This window comes from Dunckerocampus dactyliophorus, chromosome 18 (genome assembly GCF_027744805.1).
Source record: "Dunckerocampus dactyliophorus isolate RoL2022-P2 chromosome 18, RoL_Ddac_1.1, whole genome shotgun sequence".
Lineage (NCBI taxonomy): Eukaryota > Metazoa > Chordata > Actinopteri > Syngnathiformes > Syngnathidae > Dunckerocampus > Dunckerocampus dactyliophorus.
The window spans coordinates 1,290,484-1,315,000 of NC_072836.1; the positions used below are offsets into that span (position 1 = coordinate 1,290,484).

General features: G+C 47.1%; 1 protein-coding gene across 1 annotated transcript in view; it reads right to left on the minus strand.

Moving 5' to 3' along the window:
* Positions 1–19: 19 nt before the first annotated feature.
* The window catches only part of glis2b (GLIS family zinc finger 2b), a 25,813-nt gene continuing 1,315 nt past the window's right edge, over positions 20–24,517 (minus strand). Inside the window, exons 2-7 of the mRNA XM_054759322.1 lie at positions 7,630–7,815; positions 7,417–7,550; positions 5,076–5,231; positions 4,865–4,998; positions 4,675–4,793; positions 20–4,610 (exon numbers count right to left, since the gene is read on the minus strand). Coding sequence (XP_054615297.1) covers positions 3,880–4,610; positions 4,675–4,793; positions 4,865–4,998; positions 5,076–5,231; positions 7,417–7,550; positions 7,630–7,807 — 1,452 coding nt within the window. The 5' untranslated portion in view covers positions 7,808–7,815 and the 3' untranslated portion in view covers positions 20–3,879. The remainder of the gene's footprint in view (positions 4,611–4,674; positions 4,794–4,864; positions 4,999–5,075; positions 5,232–7,416; positions 7,551–7,629; positions 7,816–24,517) is intronic.

The window sequence follows — 24,517 nt, forward strand, 5'->3', positions numbered from 1 at the left end:
GATGAATCTCTACTACAAACCACGCAGAAACACACAAGGTGTATCCAATGTATTTATTAAACACTTTCCTTTTCATTGACCTTATTAGCAATATTGTAATAAAATTCCTCTAAAACGGGAGAACGCGGCTATGTGGTAGCAACTGGAGTCTTTCATACAACGCTAACATTCTTGCATGTTCCACCACAGAACATGAAACCAGGAAAAAAATATATATCTCATAAAATCTTTACCATAGAATGTTTAACTTCTCTATTTGACCTATAATAATAAAAAAGGCACTTGGAAAAATGAAAATACTGACAGAATATCTCACACGTGTGCAAAGAAAAAACAAACTTGGAACAGGCCTCAGCTGGCCTTAGTCTTCTCTTATAGGAACCCTTTAGTGCAACACTGTAGCACTTCAGTCAGTGGCACCCCTTTTTAAAATGACACCGACCACGCGTGCCAACACAAAGGATGACGCCCTCCGTACCGCTTTGTATGGTTTAGAATTCAGCCTCAAGTCGATGAAACGGTGGATGCTGAAGGAATGAATAAAGCTCGACACTCCCACGACCTCGACGCCGGGATCAAAAGTGCAGTTTACAGAGCTCAAAGGGTTTATCAACGCATTCATGGAACATGGAGCTTACGTCATGTGAACCCCGACGAGGATTCGTGTCGCGTTAGCCAGCTCTCTGCTGCCAGACTCGGCCTGTCCTCGGCTTCAACCTGCCGCATCTGTGGGACTCGCTGTTGCCACGGAAACATCTATCCTACTGCGCATCAACTGTTTCAGATGACATCAGTCTGGAAAGGAAAGTGAAGGTGGGGCAGTAGTTGGGGAGGCGGGGAAGGTTGAATACTTTGCAAAATGGCCTCTCAAATATCTGTCATCTGTAGCCAGGGTGGGCAAAGGGGAAACATTTAGTTGGACTGTTTCCACGGGAATGGACTGATAATTGAGCATTTCTTTTACCCACTGTGGCATACACAGGGTTCCTACGCAAGTATGCAATTTCATTTTTAGACATTTCCGGGCCTGGAAAAGTCCACCTGGGGTGTCACAAGATCTTACGAGATGAAAACATGACAAGATTTCACGTTCAGAAAAAAAAATGTTTTGTGGGCACTAGGCCTGGGACAATCATGAATGAATGAATCACCCGATAAATGAAAATGAAGTCAGTATTTTGCCATGTGCACGCGTGCCTGTTTCCCTCGTCTCTCGCCTCGAAACAGGCAGGCAGAAGCTACTTTACCTAGCCATAATCTCCTGGAAAATATCTTTGGTGACATAAAGGCATAAACTTTCAGGATAATGAAAGCGATAATGAAAATAAACGATTGATTCCATCATTTATTTACATGATACCACGGCTGCACCGTGGCCTGGTGGCTAGCATGTTGGCTTTGGAATGTTAAATCCGTAGGAACCCTGCATACATTTTTTTTTTGTTAAATTGCATGTTAAACTTCAATATACTGTGGTACCTCGGTTAACGTCCGCCCCGGTTAGGACATTTTTCGGTTAACATTCTAAACTTTTGCTAAAACTAGGCTTGCGTTCGCCCGCTATTCACCAGACTTCTAACAAGGCTTCCTCGCCGACGCACTTCTGCGATGCCACTGCCACCAGCAGTTGTTGTTTTTTTTAATCTTTTCATTTTCTATATTAAACGGCAAGGTCCATGTTTATTGGTTGCAGAACTTTGATATTAAATGTTCATTTGTCATTAGTAATTCGTTTTGCATCATTTTCTGCATGTATAATTATAATTATTGTCTATAAAATGTGTTTTGTGTTAAGATTTTTTAGTGTCTGGAACGGATAAATTGGATTTACATAATTTTCTATGGTTAGAGTCCATTTTGGTTTGAATCGGACACTCTGGAACGGATCAATGATGTTAACCAAGGCACCACAGTAATATGTTGTACAATTGGGGCCTCCCCTGCTCCCCGTGAAACTTGATTTTCTGGAGCGTATACCCCCGCGACCCTAATGAGGAGAAGCGGCATAGAAGATGGATGGATGGTATTTTGGAGTTTCCTTGTAGGAGCTAAACCTCAGTCCATTTTGCCTTTGACAGAACTGAAGTTGTTTCCTCGCCTCCACCTCACCCCTGTGCTATACAATTTCATTCAACAATTCCCTTTCTGGACAAATCTTGACGCTTACGCCGATTGATTTGTGTAACTTCCCACGGATGGAATGCATTTAACGAGCCAGACCGAGAATTGCGAAACACCTCATCCTGCTTGCCTAAGGACTCATCCTGGACAGCAGAGAAGCTGAGGTCAGAGCAGTTTTCACAGAACACCAGAAGCAAAATTCAACATCAAAGAGAAATGTCTCGTCTAAATGCGTACAGACAAAAATATTCGACTGATCTGAGTTGTAAAAGTGGACGTCGGCCATGGAAAGACTGCCAACTGAGCAGATGGGAGAAGGAGAGAGAGGATGGAAGTGTGTAGAAGTCTCTTGAGGGAATGTTCCTTGTGTTGATCCTCTCGTGCTCCTGTCTCCCACCCCACCACCACTAAAAATGACACTTGTTACCAAACTGACTTGAACCACAATCCGTGTGAAGTGCATGACGACTGCTTAATCGAACCGTTTTCAATAAGACTTTTTGATTGGACCCATAGTGGACACAAGAAAATGAGGCAGTTAGTCGAAGTGTGGCTTCATTGTCAGTCCAACTGTAGTTGGCACTAAGTGTTTGGACCCCCCCCCCGACAAACACCCCCAGTGCAATATGTACATCCCACTTTACTTTTTCTGGGTATTTTGGCAGGCAGGACAAAACACCGACTAAAGTGAAGCGTTTACTGGAGGGCCATCTGTTTTTCACAACTGCTTTTCAGCCGGGTGGATCTTTAAGGAAAACACAAGACAGCAGTGTTTATCACCACACTGGCCCTTTCATACACAAACTGGCTGTGTTGATTCAATCACCGGCAAGCAGCTGGACAATCCAGGAGCCAATCCGGTTTTATCCAAGGGGACGTTTGCGCCTCGTTCGGCCACAGGGGGGAGCCATACACAGCAGTGCCCTCCATTACAGAAGAGGAAGTGATTATTGGTCTTTGCCAGGTGATGTTACACCGATTGTCTGTCCACAAGTAGCTCTAAAAGCTGCAGGTCTGCGACGCCTGGCAAACATTCTGCTGGACCAGGCTGGTCCGTGTTGGTCAGCCTCCCCGAAATGGGGACAGATTGTCAGGGGGGAAAAAAAGCACCCGCTCCCAGAGGAGGGGGAGAGTTTAGCAGCAGTTTTGAGGTTTTTATGATCATAACCAGTTAAGTGCTGTGTATAACTAAACTGTTAAGTTCACTTGCTTTGGTCTGGCAAGCTTGTCTTATGAATCACAATAGCCTGTATGTTATCACTTTGCAATAATAAACATTTGCCCAGCTGACAGTGCGTCATTGTGTTTCTCTGCGGGGTTTTCGATCTCACTGCTTGGCTGGAGGCACACGGTCGATAAACTTTTATAAATACTTGAAAGGAATCACGACTGCCACGTTCACAGGCTCTGTCCACAGAACCAAGAAACAAGGAATGGATGAAGTCTGAAGTATAAAATAGGACTTGTGTGATACAAATCGAGCTTGGGCCCCCAACAACAAAAGGGGCCTGCGTTCTACAATTATCATACAATGTCGTGCATGTATGGAGTCTAAGTGTACAAATTGTTGTATCTTGTCTGCCCTCTTTGAACCTATTGTGTGAGCCGCACCACCACCCCCCACCACCCTTGACTGCCCGTACCCTCACTAAGGTGTTCACCCTCCCATCCTGACCCCCTGAGCTCTTCTGGAATGTGTGTGTGTGTGTGTGTGTGTGTGTGTGTGTGTGTGTGTGTGTGTGTGTGTGTGTGTGTGTATCAGTTGACCACAGCTGGTTTGAGCACCACAGTCCCCGGGGGGATGACCACCCAGGACAAGGGATCATGAGACCCTCCTGTGGAAAGGTTAAGCACCCCCCCTGTCACTTCGTTCTCAGCCTCCTCGCCTCGGGCCTTTCTGGGGGCCCTGCGCTTGGCAGCCGCCCCCAGCACAGGAACCATGGGCATGCCCAGGGTTGAGGAGGCAAACGCTGGGGGGAGCATGGGCGACTTGGCCAGGCCCAGTGGGGAGCCGTTGTAAGATAGGACAGATGTGTTTCCCAGCCCGCCTGGTGGGGAGCTAGGGCAACCCAATGTGCTGAGGTCCAGGGGCCGAGGACTGAGGGGGGACAATGGCAGGGAGCCACCCAGGCCCTGAAGCGCGTGGGCTCCCAGGAGAGCGGCCGTTGCCCCTGGGATGATAATGTGAGCCCCACTCATGTAGGACATCTCTGAATCCTTGCCCACTCTGCCAGTAAGACCTCCATTTTGACTTCCCTTCAGCAAGGACCCCACGCCGCCCGGCGAGCCCTGCTCCTGGGCCACGAAGTGGCCGTGGGCCTTGATGTGCTTGCGTAGCGAACTGGGGTCTGTGTAGCGCTTCAGGCAGCCCACCATCTTGCAGTAGTAGGGCTTGTCCACATAGTGTGTACGTGTATGTTTGAAGCGGTCACTTGAGTTGGAGTAGCGCTTGTTGCAGCCCTCATATGGACAAATGTAGGGCTTCTCACCTGTAGGGGAGATGAATGATGTCACATCCTTCACAAACATACTGACTGCGCCTCCACAACTGACCTGTGTGTGAGCGGTTGTGTATCTTGAGGTTCTCCAGGCGTGAGAAGCTCTTGTTGCAGGTGGGACAACGGTGAGGCTTCTCATTAGTGTGTGTGCGGATGTGGATGAGCATCTTGTACCTGCACAACATCAGTCTCCAGCTCAGCTCCTGTCCGACTTCCATTTAATCGTGTACCAGTGAGGCGCTCACCTGGCGTTGAAGCCCCTCCCTTTGCGAGCGCAGCCCTCCCAGTGGCAGCAGTACCCTGAATCCTTCTCTGGCTTGACATGGAAGTCATTGACATGGTCCACCAGGTCTTGGAGAGAGTCAAAGAGCAGGCGGCACTGTAGAAAAAGAAGATGCTTCATTTTAAAGCACTCATTTTGCCGATGAGGCTGCTTCTCCGCTTTCTGGGCATCACCTTCTTCCAGCGGCAAGCCAGTTGTTCATCTGCAGAGAGGTCAGGGGAGGCCCTTTTGTCACTCATCTGGCCAATGAACATGGAGGACGGCAGGTGAAGTCCCGCCCCGGCTCCGATGGGAACGAAAAATTGAAAGGCTTGCGAGAGCTGAGAATTCTGCGGAATATAACCCCAAAGGACAACAAGACCATCAATCTGCTGACACCTTGATATGGGAAATGGACTTTCACTTACGGTACTCAGTCGTACCACATTTACCTACATTAGGAGCAACTGGGGGTTCAGTATCTTACCCAAGGATACCACTATGTTCATCTTCACTCTTTAAAAAAAACCTATTACCTTTCCTCTTGTCTCCTGCTGTGCACTACAAAACCACCTCACTCCCTTCAGCTCAGCGTGAAAGATGCACAATTGTCCAAACCTCAGCTGGGGCTCAACTAAAGAGGACACACAGGCACAGTGTAGTGTAGCTTGCCTGCGCTGTTCTTTGCGCGAGAGTAAGACGGAGAGACGGTGTCCTACTTGCAACCGCGTGGGGTCAACTTAAGTACGATGAGAGTTAGTATCTCGGTGGGACGCGGGGGCGGGTGAATGCTTCCAGCCAGCTCGTCTCAATTCAATTGGGAGTCAAATGAATTAGTCGGCATGCGGCTGTACCTTGTCCTAAATCCGATTATACATGTACACACACACACACACACACACACACACAACCATGCTTCATACCAGTCAGTGCACAGACAGAGGCGCTTGTTCGGGACACAAGAGGTGTTGGGTAAGATTCAACCTACGCTGACACACACCTCTCCACCCTTTGCAGGCCCCATTAACATTAAACCACAACCAGCTGACTTACGATTTGGAGTGGTCTATTTTCATTGCGTAGTATAACTACCTGTTTTACTGCATATGACAATAAAAGTCTTCAATCTTGAATTTAATTGGTCCCTGACAAAGTGTTCTATATTGTTTGCAATTATGTTCTATGTTGGTCAAGTTTTGAAAGCCAAGGGTAAATTCGCAACAATGACATTTATAGTTCGTGGCACCAGCCATGACGAGCTGGCGCTCGCTGTTCAATCTCATTCCCGGTGGTGACACCATGAGAGTACTATCACTCAGGTAAACAAACATAGAGGCGTACGAGACAGAGGATGTTTACTGTGATTATACCCAGGATTTAAGCCATGAGTCAATAGTTTTCAAGGAGAAAAGAAGGGCGAAACATTTGGAGATGAAATGGAGAACTTGGAGAACATGGACTTTAGACTCAAGACATGGAGGTGAAGATTGGTTGCCTTTAAAACACAGATTGGAAAGTGTAAATTACTCTGGAGTTGCTTATCCTTCAGTTATTGTATTAAATCGGCTTCTTAATGAGCGTAAAGGGGTCTTTATAGCCTGATTCTTTTTATTTTGTCGCAGCCGCCGCCACCCCCACAGTAAACATACATATTGCTGTGAGAAGATGTGTATATAACATGTATAATGTTTCCAGCCTTGTCGCTACCATGGAATAGTGTTTAGAAGACATTATATAAAGAAGACATGACTTACTCTGTTCTGTGGTAACTTTGGCGTTGTTCTACTTGTCTTTTTTTTTCCTGTGTATCGGCGGAATAGCATCCTTTTTCAAAATGCGTTTATAGCGTACTTTCAAGCCAAATGTTTCTTGTGAAGGTGTTCTTTCATGGCAGTCATCAGTGAAATGATCACGGCAAAGAACAGAACTCGAGGTGGGCGTCCATTTGTCTCTCGTTCTCTGCACTAGCTTCGTCCTTTTTTTGTCTTAAACTTTTCTCTTTTGGAAAAGTAAACGCTCAGATCCTGTGAACATCCAGCAGCAACACAACATTTTGGCATGACTACTATTTGGATGAAAACTATACTGAACCAAGCCGACCATCTACCACGAGAAGTGTTTGTTTACTCTGCTTTAGCTGAGAGGTGTCACCCCGATGACGTCACTTCCCTAAATGAGGCTGAGCAGCGGCAGCTGGTTCGTCATGGGTAGCGCCGTGAACTATAAATGTCATTTTTGCCAATTTAGTGTTCGCTTTCAAACTATAAACAATACATAACATATTTAAGCACAGTGGATGAATCATGTCAGGGACCCTTTAACCGTGCGGTATAGCGGCGTAACACACCAGTGAATTGGTGATGACCGTGCAGACATGATCCTCAAACAAGCCATGCAAACGAAACAAACAATGGAAACGCATGTTTGAAAGTCATTAGTAAGACTAACCTAAATATGAAAATACTTGTATTGTGCTAACCTCGCATCATCTTTGCTGTTTGCAACATTTAAGAGTATTTACTGTATTGCACCCACCGCTGAAGGAATGTAGTTTCCGTTGGTCATCTCTGGCGAGGTTGGGGTGTGCCGTAGGGAGGAAGGTGACATGCTCAGATCCACCGCAGGCGGGGTGGGGGTGTCCATTCGGTGGTGGGGGGCTACCTGCCCGCCTGCGACACACAGCATACAAAAATGCACAATAAGTCAGATGAGTCGCAAGGCGACGGAGGCGATAGCGATGTTACCCACCTGTGTGCGGGGACGCTGGGGAGGCGGGATCAATGACCGCCGTGCCGTCATCCGCCATACGGAGGTGGTGCGCTCGTTTGGGGAACAAAGGGGAGAGGGGGGGCGAGTGCGGCCCTTTATCCCGCCCACTGGGCCTCCGAGGGAGCTTCAGGTCCAGGGGCTCATCCAGCGAAAGCATGACCACACCTGCACAAACATGCAGACACGCATGAGGGGCCAAGTTAGGCCACGGAAGACGGGTGTCTGGTGTCCACAAAAGACAGCTAGGCAATGAAATATCAAGTTGGCTGGTGGAGAACATCTCAAAGCATCTTCGGTTCCGGCATATTTCTCTCCAACAATGGTAAACTGAAACACTGAGTAAGCTACAGAACAATAAACAGCGCCCCACACCCCCTCCCCCATCTTTTCCCATCTTGACCTTTACTCGCAAACTCTTCCTAAGGAATGTCTACAATCCAATCCAGATGGTCACCCTCACCGCCAGCACTCGGCCACCCCACCCCTCTGCACCCTGTCACACCAACCCACCAACCTTCCAGTGTGCACCTTAAGACCCCTGCAGACCTTTTAGACCCCACCGCTAACCCCCCCCTCCCCAGGCTTTTAAGTCCAGCTGCACGAACTCCACCTCCTGTTAGGCCTGAAAGACCCAGCCTGAGGGGGTGTGGCCAGGGCGCCACATGGCTATATGTAGCCGTCACACGTCCTAACCACAGCAGGAGCACAATGTCAAGCATGTAAGACTGAATAATCTGACCAGTTACACCCTGATGACTCCAACAGATCCACAGTATGTACAAGTATGTACACTTGTCAGCTCAAGTCCGGATAGTCGAAAGAGGTGTACGCTAACCTAGCTTGTCGTATAACCAAAGCAATTGTTTCTGCTGCCAGTTATTAATCATAGCGGCCATCTTGCATAATAGCAACCATCAGAATAAGTCAAGTCAGTTGCAGTTATGGTCCTCTGTTGTCTTGGGGAGAGAAGCAAACTGTCATCTATCAGGCTTCATAAATTCATGCTCAAAGACTCGATAGGACAGCTCTAGTCAGACTAGAGCCTTACCAGTTTATGATCAAAAACTAGATAGGACAGTGCTAGTCAGACTGGAGCAGTCCAGACTAGACCTGTCCAACCGCTCATCCTAGCAGGCTTCACCTGTTTATGCTCAAGGACTAGATAGGGCAGCTGTAGTCATACTAGAGTGTCACAAAGTCATGCCGAAAAACTAGATAGGACAGCTATAGTCAGACTGAAGCAATCCAGACTAGACCCGTCCAACCACTCGGGTTCATGCTCAAAGACCAGATAGGACAGCATCACCAGTTCATGCTGAAAGACTGGATAGGACAACTCTAGTCCTTGATGAGTTTGTTTCTCTGCAGACATTTTAAAGTGTTGAGTTGCTTGCTGCTGGCGTATAAACTGGGTTTGTAGAATTGGGAGGCAATTCTCTCTGCGTCTAGTCAGCCTAGAGCTGTCCTGTCTTGTCTTTGAGCATGAACTGATGGAGCCCGCTGGGGTGCCATGTGAAACGTCTTCTAAGGCAGCCTGAACAGTTCAGTTGCCATCGATACGATGCCCTGAGACTACGATGGCCGGGACGAATGAGAATACCGACTTGCAGTCATGGAGTTTTATGGCATGCAGCGTGCAGTTAGCGTGGAAGCGTCATCCCTCGCGCCACGTAGCTCAGTCCTCGAGTTGAACTTGTGGGCAGCCCGGCACACGTAAGTCATTAATTAAACATTAATTTCAGCAAATTCCGCCCTTTCTAGTCCTCACATACACACACGCACACACACACGAGACACACTTGCGCTGGTGAATGGGGGGCTTTGAGAAACGCTGGCCGGGGGCCCACATGAGAAAGGCCGTGTGTCTGGGAGGTACGGGGGGGGTTTGGCGGGGGATGTGACCAGGTTCACCGGCCCAGTTAGGGATGGCCTCCACTCACAGAGGCACAACCCAGTAGGGGGTCGTGGATTAAAAAAAGCCACTTGATGAAGTACACCTGCACGCTGATGACATCCATTGCTCCGTTTTGATTGACACCACAAGAAAGGACTACAGTCGGCCTTCTCAGTATGGCAGTATGGATAAATGTTGGCTGTTTTGTGGTAGACTGTGGTCCGTTATTAGTCTGGTGATATTGAAATACAAGTGATGTGTCGTATTCCGGTCACTAGGGGGCAGTAATGTCACCTTGCACTCATGTAACCAGCCATGGACGCAGAGCGGGAAAAAAGGTTATCCTCCTATTCCGTGTGGGAGTGGTACGTTTTTGGCTTCTTACTTTGACTTTTATCCCCACTCAATTTGAAACTCTTTAAGTTTAGAATAAATTAATTTGAGGCTAACTGGTTAGCTCGTTAGTTTTTTTAGCTGGCGGCTGTCTCGAGTCCCTCCAGCATAAGAGTTGTCTGCTGCGTTGTAAACAATTAATAATAGTGTAATGGTGACTACAGGGTGTTACTTCATATTCTACCAGGCTCTAATAATGTTAAAAACTGTATTTCAGAAAGCCATCAACAGGTTTTCTGTGCTTTAACTCCAAAAATATTCCATTGATTAACAGTGAATTGTACGTCACAGAAGCTGATTTATCGGGGTCGGGTCTGGAACCACTGAACCGCTATAAACTGTACATCGGAAGCATGAAGGACTGCACCCTTCTGACCTCCAACAGCTTATTTGTCCGTCCAAAGTCAAGTGTAGATGTCTGACTACTCACCTGAACTCACACCACCTAGGAAGCCACGAGTCACTGTGGCTAAAGTAGCAGAAAATCGCCTGTCATCCACTAAAGAAGTAAGCCCCTTACCCAGAGGCGTAGACCAGCTTAACCTTTTCAGCAAATCCCACTCTCATCCTCTGTGTGGGGACACCCAGAAAGGTGGCCTCCTCCTTTTTTAGTATTGTAATCCATGCTGTGTGAAACACTATTCCAAACATGGAAGCGCCTTCTCCAGCCGTACCTGCATTACATGAAGGACGAGTCAATTAGTTGATGGATCCATTAGTGGATTGGATCAGCAACCAGTCACATGGTTGATTCTAGCATAAACCGCACAACCTCTTGGTGGGTTTTCTAATCTCACAAAATCAAGCTAACCCAAAGATAAAACTGCACTTTAGAGCCGCAAATTTTGGAAAAATTCCGACCTCGGGGGTGTTTGACTGTGTTACCTTTTTAAAGTATTCCCAGTGATGACTCAGCCACCATCGGACATTCTTAAGAATTTGGAGCGGTTGGGAAGTGACTCACATTATTTGGATGTTAGCTGGATCTCACCAGGGGGGTTGTGGGAAATGTGAAAGCAAAAAGCAAAAAAAAAGAAAGGGATAAAGTGAAAGATGCGCTGCTCGGTTGTGTGTGCATGTCCAGTTGGCGGGTGGCTGTGAAGTTTGGGGAAGGGGTGTCGGCCGTCCCCCATCCGCCCTCCTCCCCGCCATGTAGACTTCCGTGCTCGGCCGTGGGGTCGAGAGTCTCTCTGAAAGGCAGCATTGTCCCCTCAGCGAGGCCCTGGCGCTCTGGAGCAGAGTAAACACAGGCTGTAGCAGCTCCAGAGAGAGAGAGAGCGAGGACGGAGGCGAGGGGGGGCCAAAGTGAGGATCCACCAGGGCTACGAGGCTTTGTGCATGACCACCTGATCTCCAGGCCCTGCATCATCATCACCTTGCATTAGGATGACCCGAGTGCCTTCTGGGGTGACTTAAGGTTAGGTAAGAGGCGTGAGAGAGGTGGGCTGATTAAAGGGCGAGCTAGCGGAGGGTCGGTGGGCTTGTGGACCTTCGTGCTCCTGTGAGACTAAGCTCACATGGATCAGTGGTGACTCCTTGACCCTGATCAACTGATCTTTAGCTGGATGAGAGCAGCACTGGGGGAGGATGCGGTTTCAGGTCTGATTGTGCACAAAACAACCACAGGCATCAAGATACAACAACCCTCAGGTGTAAGATGTGTGTGTGGCCCCCACTGAGCTTGGCTGTAAGCTAATCTAACCCCCCTGCTGTGACCCTGGGAGGTGGTCTCAAGGAGGTAAATCATCTCCCGCCAGGACTTTGGTTCTCACGCATGTGCGCTGAAAGAGCACGATGGGAAGGACACGGCCACTGGACTGACTGCGATGGAACCTGGCATGCGTGCACGTCAGACATCTTCTAATGCACGGATGGTCTGTCTGTGCCCTCACGCGTTCATCTTCTTCTTATACGGACATTCTAGGGGTGCACTCACACCAGGCCTCGCTCACACTGTTCTACAGCCATCACTTCATTCCAACTTCAATTACAGCTAGTGAGCTAACCAGTTAGCCTCAATTTTATTTAAGGAAAACTGCACTTTTTTGGGGGGGAGATTTTGCCCATCATCCACAATCTATGTGAGACATGAACACACGTCTTTCTCTTTTCTGTGTGTTCTAAAGATATAAAAACGGATAAAAAGAGACAGCTCATTAGTGCACGTGATGGGACACACCTATTCCGCCGAGAAGGCCTGCTATTAAAACACCATTTTGCTGCATTTTGGTCCTTTTAAGCACCGGAACTTCCTTCCTGGGCGCATTGATTTCTCGTAGCAACATAGGAACGCTACACCTGTCACGATAATGGATAAATGGATGAATTGAACGATAAAAGAAACAACAGGTGGATAATTATGAGGCCCTCGATACGTTGACGTGCGTGTATGTGTTTCATCTGCAGAAATTCATTCACTTGAAGACCCGTGATATCGCGAGGGACGACTGCATGCCTGTTGTGCATGGTAGGACCCACAGTATCCCTGACAGGCGAGGGATTGCATTCATCACATGTTTGTGTTGTGAAAGCTGGTAGATATTATTAATAACTGGCAGGAGTGATTGCATGTGCTCATGCGTGAGCAAGGTGGCAGTTATCATGAAGCACTGTAGGCCTGTTTGTTGGCCGTTAACAGCAGAAGCACAATTCCTGCATGCGTCCTCCACCCACCTGATGGATGACCAGCACACAAGCACTTTTAGTTTTTCTCCAAGCATCTGCCCTCACCCAGACAGGAAACCTCAGTATCCACTCCTCCGTCTTGGGGCCTCTCCTTTAGTCTTTTTCTGTTGACTTTTCATTCTTTTCTTTTTTTTTACTGTTTTCCCCACTGTTAGTGTGCCTTTCCGCTCCCCCTCTTTGCCATTTATTTACAAATTAACCGTGTACGATATGGATTTTGCTCATACTTTCCTTTTTCTACTGTAAAAAGAGTGTTATGTAATAGTAGGGATAATACACTTGCTGCTTGGTGGGAGTGGAGACACGTGGGCAAAAGGAATACAACTCCCACAAATGAAGAGACGGAAGTAGTGGAAGCAGAAGAAAGGATCAAAGGAGGAGGAAACACAACAACAACAACAACAAGAGGGGACAGAGCGAGTGACGGAGCAGCAGGAAGCTTCTCAGCGAGCTACCGATGGCCTCCTGCCAGAGCGTTCAGACGGAGGAATTCCAGGCAGAGAGGAGGGAGGGATGGGGGCTAGGTGCCAAGAGGGAGGGAGGGAGTCAAGATGGAGGAGGGCGGGGTCACACTTGCGGTTTGTTGTCAAGAGCGGGACGCTAAATGAGCAGCGCTATCTTGTCTGCCTGTTGGAATGTTGAAGAAAACGTTTAAAAAAACACACACACTGGCAGTGACGTTAGGGCTAACATACGCTAATGCTAGCTTTTCTTCCATTATTGTTTGTGCCGTGGTGGGGGTTCTCAACCGAGTGGGTACCATTCTGGCTGTTGGCTGACATGCATGTGGACACTCAGACTCAAGGACATCACTCCATCCGTGTCGTCAAGCTTAGAGGCCGGAGTGATCCGTAAACGGCCATCTGACTGAGATTTCACACTGTCAGTAAGCTTTATGGCCTAGTAAACCATGGGATTATATCCCACGGCACAGTGACCCGACTCGACTCCTGGTCGGGATGGAAGGAGCCCGCAGACGGGCCATTGGTGTGGAAATGCTAGCAACTAGAGATGCACACTCTTTTTTCAAACCGATACCGAGAACTGCTTCTCAAGACAGATATGATACCGATAACCGATATATCTGCTTTTTTTAAATTGAGATTGAACTGTAGTTGGTGCACACCTGGAGGAAAGAAGGACTGGAACAAATTAGGATTAACTAGGGCCGCAACTAAAGATTATTTTAATAACTGATTGATTGAGGGGTAATTGATTATTTTTTTTAGGTGCATCGATGAATTGGGTTTAAAAAAAACACATTTTTAATTTCTGCCTCTTTATTCAGAAATGGGAGATTTGAATTGACAGCACAAATAAAACACCAGCGCACAAACAGCAGGTAATATCATGTTAAGTAATCAAATAAACAGCTTCAGTTAAACAAGAAACGTACACGGAAATACAATCATGATCATTTTCTTGGTGGCTTCATCTGAAGCTCGTTGTTTCAATGAACGGAGTAATGGGTTAGGCTGGAGATGCCCCAAACGGATGTAAAGCAAACACCGACAGTTAGCCGTTGGTTCACAACATATCAGAAAAGAGGCCAAAACGCCCATCACTGTTTTCCAAAGTCAAAGCTGATATTGTTTTGGCTAAAACACAAAGATAACAGGTCTGCTTTCTGGATAACTAAGGCATTTGAGGCTGAAATCAGAGGACAGTTGCATAAAAATAAATAAATAAGATGAATCAACTACTAAAATAGTTGTTGAGACATCGTTGCAGCCCTAGATTTGACCAGCTGTACCTGTTGATTAGTCCTAATGAAATATCAGGACGTGACGACTACCATCACTTCCATCAGGAGAACCACAGTATAGAGGGGGAGGAACCACCTGGCGTGGCCCAGCAGGGTGCACTGTATTCAGGCACACTTGCTCCAAGCAGCCGGTGTGACGTCACGGAGGTCTCTGGCAAAGCTTTTGCACTTTTCAAACGCGGCGGCGCTGGTGTTTCAGGTTTTTTGTGTGCTTGATGGGTTTTTTCCCTCATGGCGGACCATTTGGTACAACTAGCACGCAAAACGTCTCCGTCATCGCTTGTTTACAGGTGAGCTTACGACAGGCCGTTACCGTCACAGGCAGGAGAAAAAAGGAGCGCTTGATTTGCTCACCCCCGCCACAATATGGGTAATCTCGCCTCACTGAAGCGTTTTTTTAGTCGATAGGTCATCAGAGCTCATTTATCGGATTTCTCGGTATGACGTCATAATTCCGTAGAAGGGACATCCCACTCCAATCCTGTAGGGGGCTTTCCACACAACAAGTTTGGATGTGCTGACATAGACAATGACATATTTTGTGTAAATCAATTGTGCAGAATGTTGCTAAATTGTATTTATTAGACTCCTCCGCAGGCTCCGTGCGCAGCGACATGTTTTTAGTCCCTGGCTCTCTTCCTTGCATCCACTCCACGAAGCATACGCTGTTAATCAACTAAAATGCTTCTCGCTACAGCCGAGCATCAAAGGTCAACAGATAATCCCCCAGAGGACGACAAGTCTGCCGCGTTCACGAAGCATCGCTTGAGGCACTTCACACAACGGTACAGTCGGCTTTGATCATCTTACGATGGCACGGGGCAACATGGCAGCGCCGGGAGCCAGCGAACCAACTGCTGTGGCGACATCGTGACATCACTGGGCCTTAAAGCTGTAAACACGCGGTGTTGTCTTTCACTCTAGCAGAGGACAGACGTGCAGACAAGACAACTGGAATTTCCACTCTAGTAGGTACTGTTCCACTCCATTCCTGTAGGTGGAGCTAATGTGCATGTCAGAATCCTTCATCAGCTGTGCCCAAAGCATGTTCTTTGTAAGAACAAATAGGTGTAGGATTGAAATAAATATCCAACGCTTCTTGTCATTCGTGGGCTGGATTGGCCCCGCGTGCCACCATTTGGAGTCGCCTTGGTGTGTTTAGTCCCTGTAATCCTTCCTCTCTTTTTTTAACTCCGTACTGACTCGCACAATGCCCTTCACTCTTCCTTTTTAATCCCCCCCGCACCATCTCAGTCCATTCCTGTGGCCTTTCCCCACAGGCAGTGATGCAATCCACCGACTCCTGCTTGCAATCACACGGCATGCGCGGCCAGCCAAGTGGAGGCGTCGGCCGCACTGCTTCTCACCAGGAGGGGGAAGGCAAGAAAGAAGCGAAGCCAGTAGGAAAACAGTCCCAGCTCGTGGTTGGGGGGTGATGCAGGGAAGGTGATAAAAGTTAACTGCACGGTTTTACGACATATTTAGGTAAACATGTTTTGCTGCGCTTGCATGCCCGGAGATGTTTTGTTTTTTTCCATTGTAGTGTTTCTTACAGGCTGCAGGAGATCAACACCCCCCAGTCCTCACTAAGCAGCTGCATGTGCTTTATTGGGGTTGCTGGATGAGGTCTGTGTTTCGGAAGTGAGGGCGTTTGGCTGCTTCTGTACAGCCTGTTCTCACATATTTTGTATTTTGCAGGCTTTTAGAAGAAAAGAAATGCACTGCATGTCAAAAACAGTGTTGTGGGGGTTTACTTGAGCAATTTCAGACGAACAGTGCGTGCAGCATGACTAGTTAAACAGTGCCGAACAGTGCATGTAATATGACTAGTTAAACAGTGTGAGTAACACGACTAGTTAAACAGTGCATGTAATATGACTAGTTAAACAGTGTGAGTAACACGACTAGTTAAACAGTGCATGTAATATGACTAGTTAAACAGTGTGAGTAACACGACTAGTTAAACAGTGACTGTGACGTCATGAAAATGCTTGATCCCTTGCAACTTCGAAGTGCGTTTCTGTGGCATGCATTGAGTAGGGATGCACACGTTGAAGTTTACCATCAGTTGTGTTTTTTTGGGAAAACCTGATGACTGTGCTTGTCACCTTAACTCTAAGGCAGAGCGCTGCCACTCTACAGAGAAAATTCATTTCGGCCGCTTTTCCCGCCATCTTGTCCTTTCGGTCGCCACCCAAAGCTCATGATTATAAGTGAGGGAAGGAACGTAGCTCGGCCGGTAAATTGAGAGCTTTGCCTTTCGGCTCAGCTCAGCTCACGGGCCGATGCAGAGTCTGCATCACTGCAGACGCCGCACCGATCCGCCTGTCGTGTTGCTTCCCTTACTGTTGAACAAGACCCCAAAGTGCTTCAACTCCTCCACTTGGGACAGGATGCCATCCCTGACCCGGAGATCACACGCCACCTTTTTCCAGGCGAGAACCATGGACTCGGACTTGAAGGAGAATTTCTCACACGACTCCCTGTTTGACTCAGCAGGTGTCCCGATAACTCTCTTCATTGGAGCACATGCCGTTATTGATCTCGTCAAACAAAATCTACTTCAAACAGAAAGACAGTCCAAGTTTAAGCCTTGAGGTGAATATGTCAGAGTTGCGTGCATGTGCACACACACACACACACACACACACACACACACACCCTAGTTTATCAGCATTGCAGACCTAGACCTCCCCCAAGGGCAGCAGCAACGAGCAGGAGGTCAGGTCAGGAATTCAAAGCGCTGACACCTGCCTAAATCTTTAAATACCACACACACAATCTGGGAAAGAGTCAAAGGAGAGACACAGGTGTCCAACAGCTTCACCCCAATGTTCCATCAGCACCAGTTCAGACGGAACGGGAGTCCGTCCAGAAATGTGTCTCTCTCAAACAGAGTGCAGATGAATGGCGCTGCCTCCAGTATGGAAACTGAGGTATAATAAGCAGCAATATGTGGTTGTGTTTCACCGCTGACTGACTGCGGTGCTATTACACGTCCGTCACCCAGAGACTCTCCACTAGTGGAAGCTTTCTGGCCGTCGGAGCAGCACTGGGAGGAGTGCTCCTGTCTCCCAGTCATTTCCTGCACTGGGGCCACGCCGCACCGTTTTTCAAAAAGCTACGGTAATACGATCCCGCCAACAGATTTATGCAACATGGCGTCCGGGGGCAGCGGGTGGCTGTGGGTGTGGGCTGTTGCTGAGTCTGGCGTTGTAACGTGGACACGCCCTGTCGCTGCAACAGGCAGCAGGGACACCTGTGTACCAGTAAGTCCAGTGTGGATTTATGGACAGTCAATTCCCGCTTGTCTTTCGCTCTTCCTGTGTTCTTGGCGCCACCCTGACACTTTCATCTGTTGCGGCGTCCATCCAAAAGAGACAGACAGATGCAAAGGGACAGATGGAGGCTCGCGCTTAGTCTTGATTTCTGCCTTCGTTATAGGAATGATCTTTCTTTTGTTTAAACACTGTGGACGGTCGAGGCTAATGAGCGCACTAATTATGTCTCATCCGCCTCGGAAAGAAAAATGAAGCTAAGACAGGATCTTCATTAGTTCTCAGAGTCAAACGGCGACTTCTTTTCCACGCTCATGTCGACTTGTAGAAGGCGATGGCTCGGTTCAATGCCACTGACTGAACCGCTTGCTAAGAACATCGGACATTTAAATACAACAAAATCACCCTTTATAACATGAAATATTGTACAGTATCCCTCGCCACATCACTACATCTATTGTTTAATTAGTTAATTAACAGATGATCAGTGTTTCATGGTTGACAGCCTATTATTAGGCCCAAAATATGCATATTTAAGCAATTTAGACTTATTTATGTATTTATCTTTTGCCCAATTTAAGCATTTTCAAGCATAAAAACACCTAATTGAACTCAAGTATAAAAGACGTTAAAGGGATAGTTCCAATTTTTTGACATGACGTTGTATGACATCCCCATCAGCAGTGTAGTCCATTTACAGCGACTTACCCCCCCACTTGGTCTCCCAAGGCCAGTTCTGGTCAGACTTCGGTGATGAACGTAGTTTTGCGTAGTTGCTGGGGACATTTAAGTAAAACAAGGTGCGCTCAAAAGAGTAATACATACAAAGATGCCTCCTCAAAAAAATGTGATCTCACAAAACACGGTGCGTTAATATTTGTCTCCGCCGTGTGCCTGCGCATTCTTGGGTATGTGATGAAGACACTCGCATCTTCTGTAATGGAAATGTTCAAGGTGGTTCAAGGCCTTGTTCCCTACTTTTGTCTCCTCCTTGGCACAATCCGTCCTCAAATGTGGGGTGCAAATCTATCCCGACATGAAAACAGAAGCACTTCTCTATCAAACGTGTGAGCGAGGCTGAGGTCTTGCGTGACGTCATCCCTACCAAAGTTGTGTCTGAATTTAGAGGCTTCTTTTTCCTGTCTAACTGTGAATTATACAACCTCAGGGTGTCCGATTTTAGAGGTCCCACTGTTAATATCAGGGCCTGTTATGTAATCGTACGCATCCGAGCGCAAAATGTAACCTCACACCATTGTAAGCACACAACAGCCAGCGTCCATATGCATTAAATTAGTGTTGACGCGTCTCCATAACACCACAGAGAAGGTAAACACGTCTCTCCTTCTGGAATATATATGCTGAAGCCTTATATAATGAGACGGGGGGGCTCATGGAAAGTGGGAACCAAAACTGCAAGGGAGGGACGAAGTTGAAAGCGAGGAGGGGATGGAGAAAGGTGGGGTGGGGGTTGTCGTCTAACAGGACTGGATATGCCCAGACAGCGAGCCAGAGCCAAGCCCAGACTTGAGAGCTTGATTTGACTCAATACAGCGCCTCAGCCTTGGAACAAAAAACCCCTCCTGATTCCGCACCCATGCTTAGAGGAGAAGATCCTCCCTTTCTATCTCTTCAAACAAGCAAACACGGCTCCATCTTGGAGAAGGCAGGGTGTTGAATAAGAAGCATGAGAATAAGAACACAAAGCATGTATGTTGCATTCATGATGGAAACTTCAGCTCTATCCTTTCCATGAATGTTGCCTTGGCCTGCATATTGTCTGCACAGAAAGAGCATGAAAAGAGCGGGAGGAGGCTAGGGTGGGGTAGTTAGAGTGTTTATTTTGGAAATGCAGGCCTGCAGCCGTGGAACTGACCCTTAAACATCACCATTGTAGATCCTCTGAGGAAAAAAAACGCATCCAGGATTGTCTTTATATATATATATATATATATATATATATATATATATATATATATATATATATATATATATATATACTGTACTGTATATATATATATATATATATATAAACCCAAAGAGGGCCCTGCTGCCCACCCGGGGGGGACTTGGGAACGGTGTTCTCTGGGAGGAAACGGCGAGGCCGTGAGGTGATTAGTGGTTACACTTTAACTGGAGAAAAATGCTCATAGGGAGCAAAGCAGAATGCTGTCCTGGACAAGTTGGCGTGAGTCAGGCTTGGCTATTCTTAACGTATACGCATCACGCTGCACCGCTCTGCCGTGTCACGCCCACTGCTGCACACGGGGAAATGATTAGCACCCGACGTGGACTTTCAATGATAAGACGGCGCAGAGACTCAGTTCAAAGTTGCAAAGTAAAGTTGTACTTAATAAAGCGGCATGTGCAGCTCTGCTCATGTGCTCTTTCGATTGACAATGACAAGACTTGTACGCATGCCATTCTTATCCTTGCACACAATGCAATACACGAGCTGTTGTTCAATATCAATGATATTGGAAATACACACATGGGTTTGACCCGAAAACACATATTTTGTATTTTGCAGGCTTTTAGAAGAAATGAAATACACTGCAAGTACTCAAAACCATGTTTTGGGGGGTTACTTGAGCTATTTCTGCCAAACAATGCGTGTAACATGGCTAGTTGAACAGTGTGGGTTACATGACTAGTTAAATAGTGCCGAACAGTGCGTGTAACATCACTAGTTAAACAGTGTGTGTAACATCACTAGTTAAACAGTGTGTGTAACATCACTAGTTGAACAGTGCCGAGCAGTGCGTGTAACATGGCTTTTTAAACATGCAGTACTGTATTCTACTTTGGCCACTAGGTGTCTGTGTTCGGTGAGACAGGCACTAGACTCGTCACTAAGGTTCCATAGGGTTGGTTCCCTGACACTGCTCCAGCAAAAAAAACAACAAGGAACTGCTAACGTGTGAGTCTGTTATCTTATTTATGTCTAATATGTCTTATTTTCTCTGATATTGGGTCATAGAAATGTAAAGGTGACTATAGGGGTGTTACTTCATGTATCGAGGCCTCTAATAATGCTAAAAACTGTATTCAGAAGATCGTAAAAGGTTTTTGAACATATTCCATTTATTAACCCGTTGACTGCCAGCCATGTTCAGAGCAGAGAGCTCCATACTGAGTTTTTGGGCATTTTTGCTGAACTTTCAAGACCCACAGAATGTTGGGTTTTAGGTCTACATAAACATTGAAACTATCTAAAGAATCTTTAGACTCTCTTCTTTCATCAGGAAAAAAAGTTTGTTTCAAGCCTTTTAGGGTGTTTACATATTGGCGGTAGAACAAAGGGTCGTTCCAGCAAAAACGCCTGATTTGGACCAAAAAAACAGAAAACGAGTTTTTCTGCAGAAAGCAAATTCAAGCAGAGTGACGGTGGCGTCTGCTGGATGCGGGGATGAATCCCTGCTGCTGACCCATCCAGACGGCAGCCACTCATCAGAAGAATCAGGGTCGGATTCTGAGTCACCCGACTGTGAACTGCTTCCGGTGTCGCGCCACACGGTCCAGCAACGCTAACTTGTTGCTTCGGCTGCCATTGTCAACCGCATTTGTGTCTACGTCACCTAATCACCCATGCCACCTCTATCTTTCGCCATGGCGCCACTGCTAAAGGCAGATCCACCGCCAGACAAGCTCTGTCACAGTGTTAGCTACCTGCGCTCGATTTCTGCATGTGTTTCGCCATTTTCCTCTCTCAACCCACAATCCGTCTTCTTCATAGAGAATCTGTCGCTGCCGGTTGGGGGAAAAGAGAACTGTTGCCCCCCTACTAGGACACAAATACATTGCCTACAAGTCAGGAATTCACACACAAGATGAATAAGACTTTGATCTGTAGCTCCCGCCAAAAAAAGCAAAAGACGTCAATAGACGTCTTTGGCAGTGAAAGAGTTAATATTGAATCCTAACTAATTAACTTATCACGGGTCTGGAACCAATAAGCCACCATCAACGAGGGATTACCGTAATGCAAATCCAATCAATCCCTTCCAGACACCCGAAAATGTTTTTCATGCAGAAAAGAAATGAAAATGCATATAAAGGATGAACGCCAGGGATAAATAAACAGCGTTTGGTAGCTTCTTTATCAAAATGCTGCCACTTGCAACTTTCTTTGGCTCCATCGTGGCTTATTTTGCAGCCGTGATCAATAAGATAATCCTTTGCTGCTACGTACGGACCCCTGCTGTGATATTTCCTGGCGCACTCACATTGTGGACATTTTCTAGTAGCCATAACACACATGTGACACAGTAAGAAGTCTTAGGTGCCAAGTGTGCACTCACATTGCGAGCTTGGGCACACTTGACACCTTAAGTTGGGTTTGTTTGAGTAAGCGTGAGTGCTCTGATGTGAACTCATGAGTGTACCTCGCTCCTCCCCACGGGTATAGCAGTTTAGCCACTTTGCATCATAGAAAGAGTTGAAATAACGCACAGGAAAGTTGCGGTAATACAGAACTGTGTCATGAAGTGCCGCCCCTAAGACGCTAGCGTACTTTCTATACAGGTGTAAGAATGAAGTGCAGGCGCCTCTCGTCGGTTCCATCAGATGTGGTTAGCGTTTACTAGCCTGGCCTAAGTACGAGAGCGCTGTGGGTTCCCGCCGTGCCTCAAGCACATACCTCGCGGTTGCGCTGTGACGCAGGAACATGTCATTGGAGTGCACCTTTTCCACCATAAAGCCTGTCAGGGCTGTGATGTCACACTCCTGCGGTGTGGGGGCTGGGATGTCAATAAGGAAAATTGGGCTGTTGGATGTGAGAAGCGCATGGATCGGGTTAGATGTTCTTGCTACATCTGGCCACACATCCCGAGGAATGCCACCGCAGGGGGTGCACAGCGGGGATCCCTGCGGTGGCTGCTTGAGAGGTGGAGCCTTTTGTGTGTGTGTGTTTGGGAGAGAGAGCGAGAAAGCTGTGCATGATAGGTAGCTCCACATCTGGATCTTACTTTTTTCCCTCTCCCTCTTTCTCAAATGAATATCATGAATGACCCGGACCTGACCTGAACCTCAGCTGATTGGGTAAACACTGCACTGCAGCGTGCTGGCTTAGGAGCACCTGTGCTTGGAGTTTGGACAGAAGATAATCATTTCAACCAAGCAGTTTTCCATCGGAAAGGGTCTGGGTCGGGCTGGCCGATGATTATCTGGCCGATATGAGGGAATTATAACGTCATACCGATAAATCCGATAACATCAAAAATTTCTCAGATAACTGATCATTTAAAAAAAACGCTCCAATGAAGCAAGTTTAGCCGTACTGCGCAGGTGAGAGCACCCAAAAAACCTTACCAGCCACCTGAAACGCCAGCGCCGTCGCGTTTCAAAAGTGCAAAAGGTTTGCCAGACACCTCTGTGGCGTCACACCGGCTGCTCGGAGCGTGTGCCCCAATAAAGTGCTCCTCCCCCTCTATACTCTGGTCCTCCTGGTAGTAGTGATGAGGTAGTCGCAGTTCTATCATCATATTTCATCAGGACAAATCAACAGCACCCATTTCCGGCTAACATTTGGAGATGCATGTCTGTCATTGCATGGGGACAATACGGGGTCTGGCATTGGCAAGCAGTCCCATTGGGATCCCAAATGAAGCCCCCTGAGCGTGCCTCCACCTCCACTGCGTCCGAATGCTTTTTAATGATCTGAGGCCTTAGTCCCTCTGCCACACGGGGCTTGTTAGGTCCGCCTTGGCAGGGTCCTGGCTCTTTCCCCTGGCATGGTCAGTCTGGGACAATGGGCCCAGGAGAGGCAGCCAATGGGAGGAGATCCTAAACCTTTTCCCCGTGTGCGCACAATGAGGCTCAGGGACAGGGAATTGCTTAATTGGAGGGAAATGGCTCTTTATCGAGGCCTCGCAGCCTTGTACTCGTACATTCCCCCACCGCACTCACACAAGCTTGCCAAGGTTTGTGTTACAGTAGATCTTCTCAAGGAACAACACGGTAGACATGAATGTTGGGCATACTTGCGTATCTCCAATATGTCTCGCCTACAAGTCAAGCATGGTCATGGTCTGGGGCTGCGTGAGTGCTGGAAGAGGATTCCAGTAAGAACCTGTGCAGCTCTGGTGGAGTCCATGCCCAAGAGGATTAAGGCAGTGCGGTGCACATTAAATATTGACGCTTTGGCCATGTTTGCTGTGAACCAGATATTCAGACAATCCGTGAAAACAACTGTAACTCTAAGCTGCTTTCCCAGATGTACACTGACTACTCTAAAAGAGAGTACAGCAATCCCTCGTTTATCGTGGTGAATCGGTTCCAGACCCGACCGTCATCAGTGAATTTCCGCAAAGTAGGATTCCTTATTTATTAATGGAATATTTTCATAGAGCATAGAAAACCTGTTCACAGCCTTCTAAGTACGGTTTTTAACATTATTAGAGCCCTCTAGACACAGAATAACAGCACTAAAGTCACCTTTACACTTATACAGTAGAAATAATAAGACATTATATGGACTCACAGTTCCTTTTTGCTGCCTGGTCCGTACAGTACTTCCTGTGGTGCTTATTGTGTCACCAATGTAACATTACTGACACCTAGTGACCAGTGGAGAACACTGCATATCATCACAACGTCCTTAAATGCGTCTTCTGAATGCCTTATGTTTGTATGCTACTTCATTTAATCATGTTTATGCTTGAAAATGCTTGAAAATATGGAGAATTTTCTACAATATGCATATGTTTTGTTTTGAAAGAGCATGACTCCATTCATTAATATTGAAAAGCCGTGAGAGTGAAGCCGCAGAATTCAAGGACGCAAAGTGGCGAAGGGACTACTGAGTATCCAAGTTTCAATTTTAAGACAGCGTCCCTTGGGAAGATATAATAA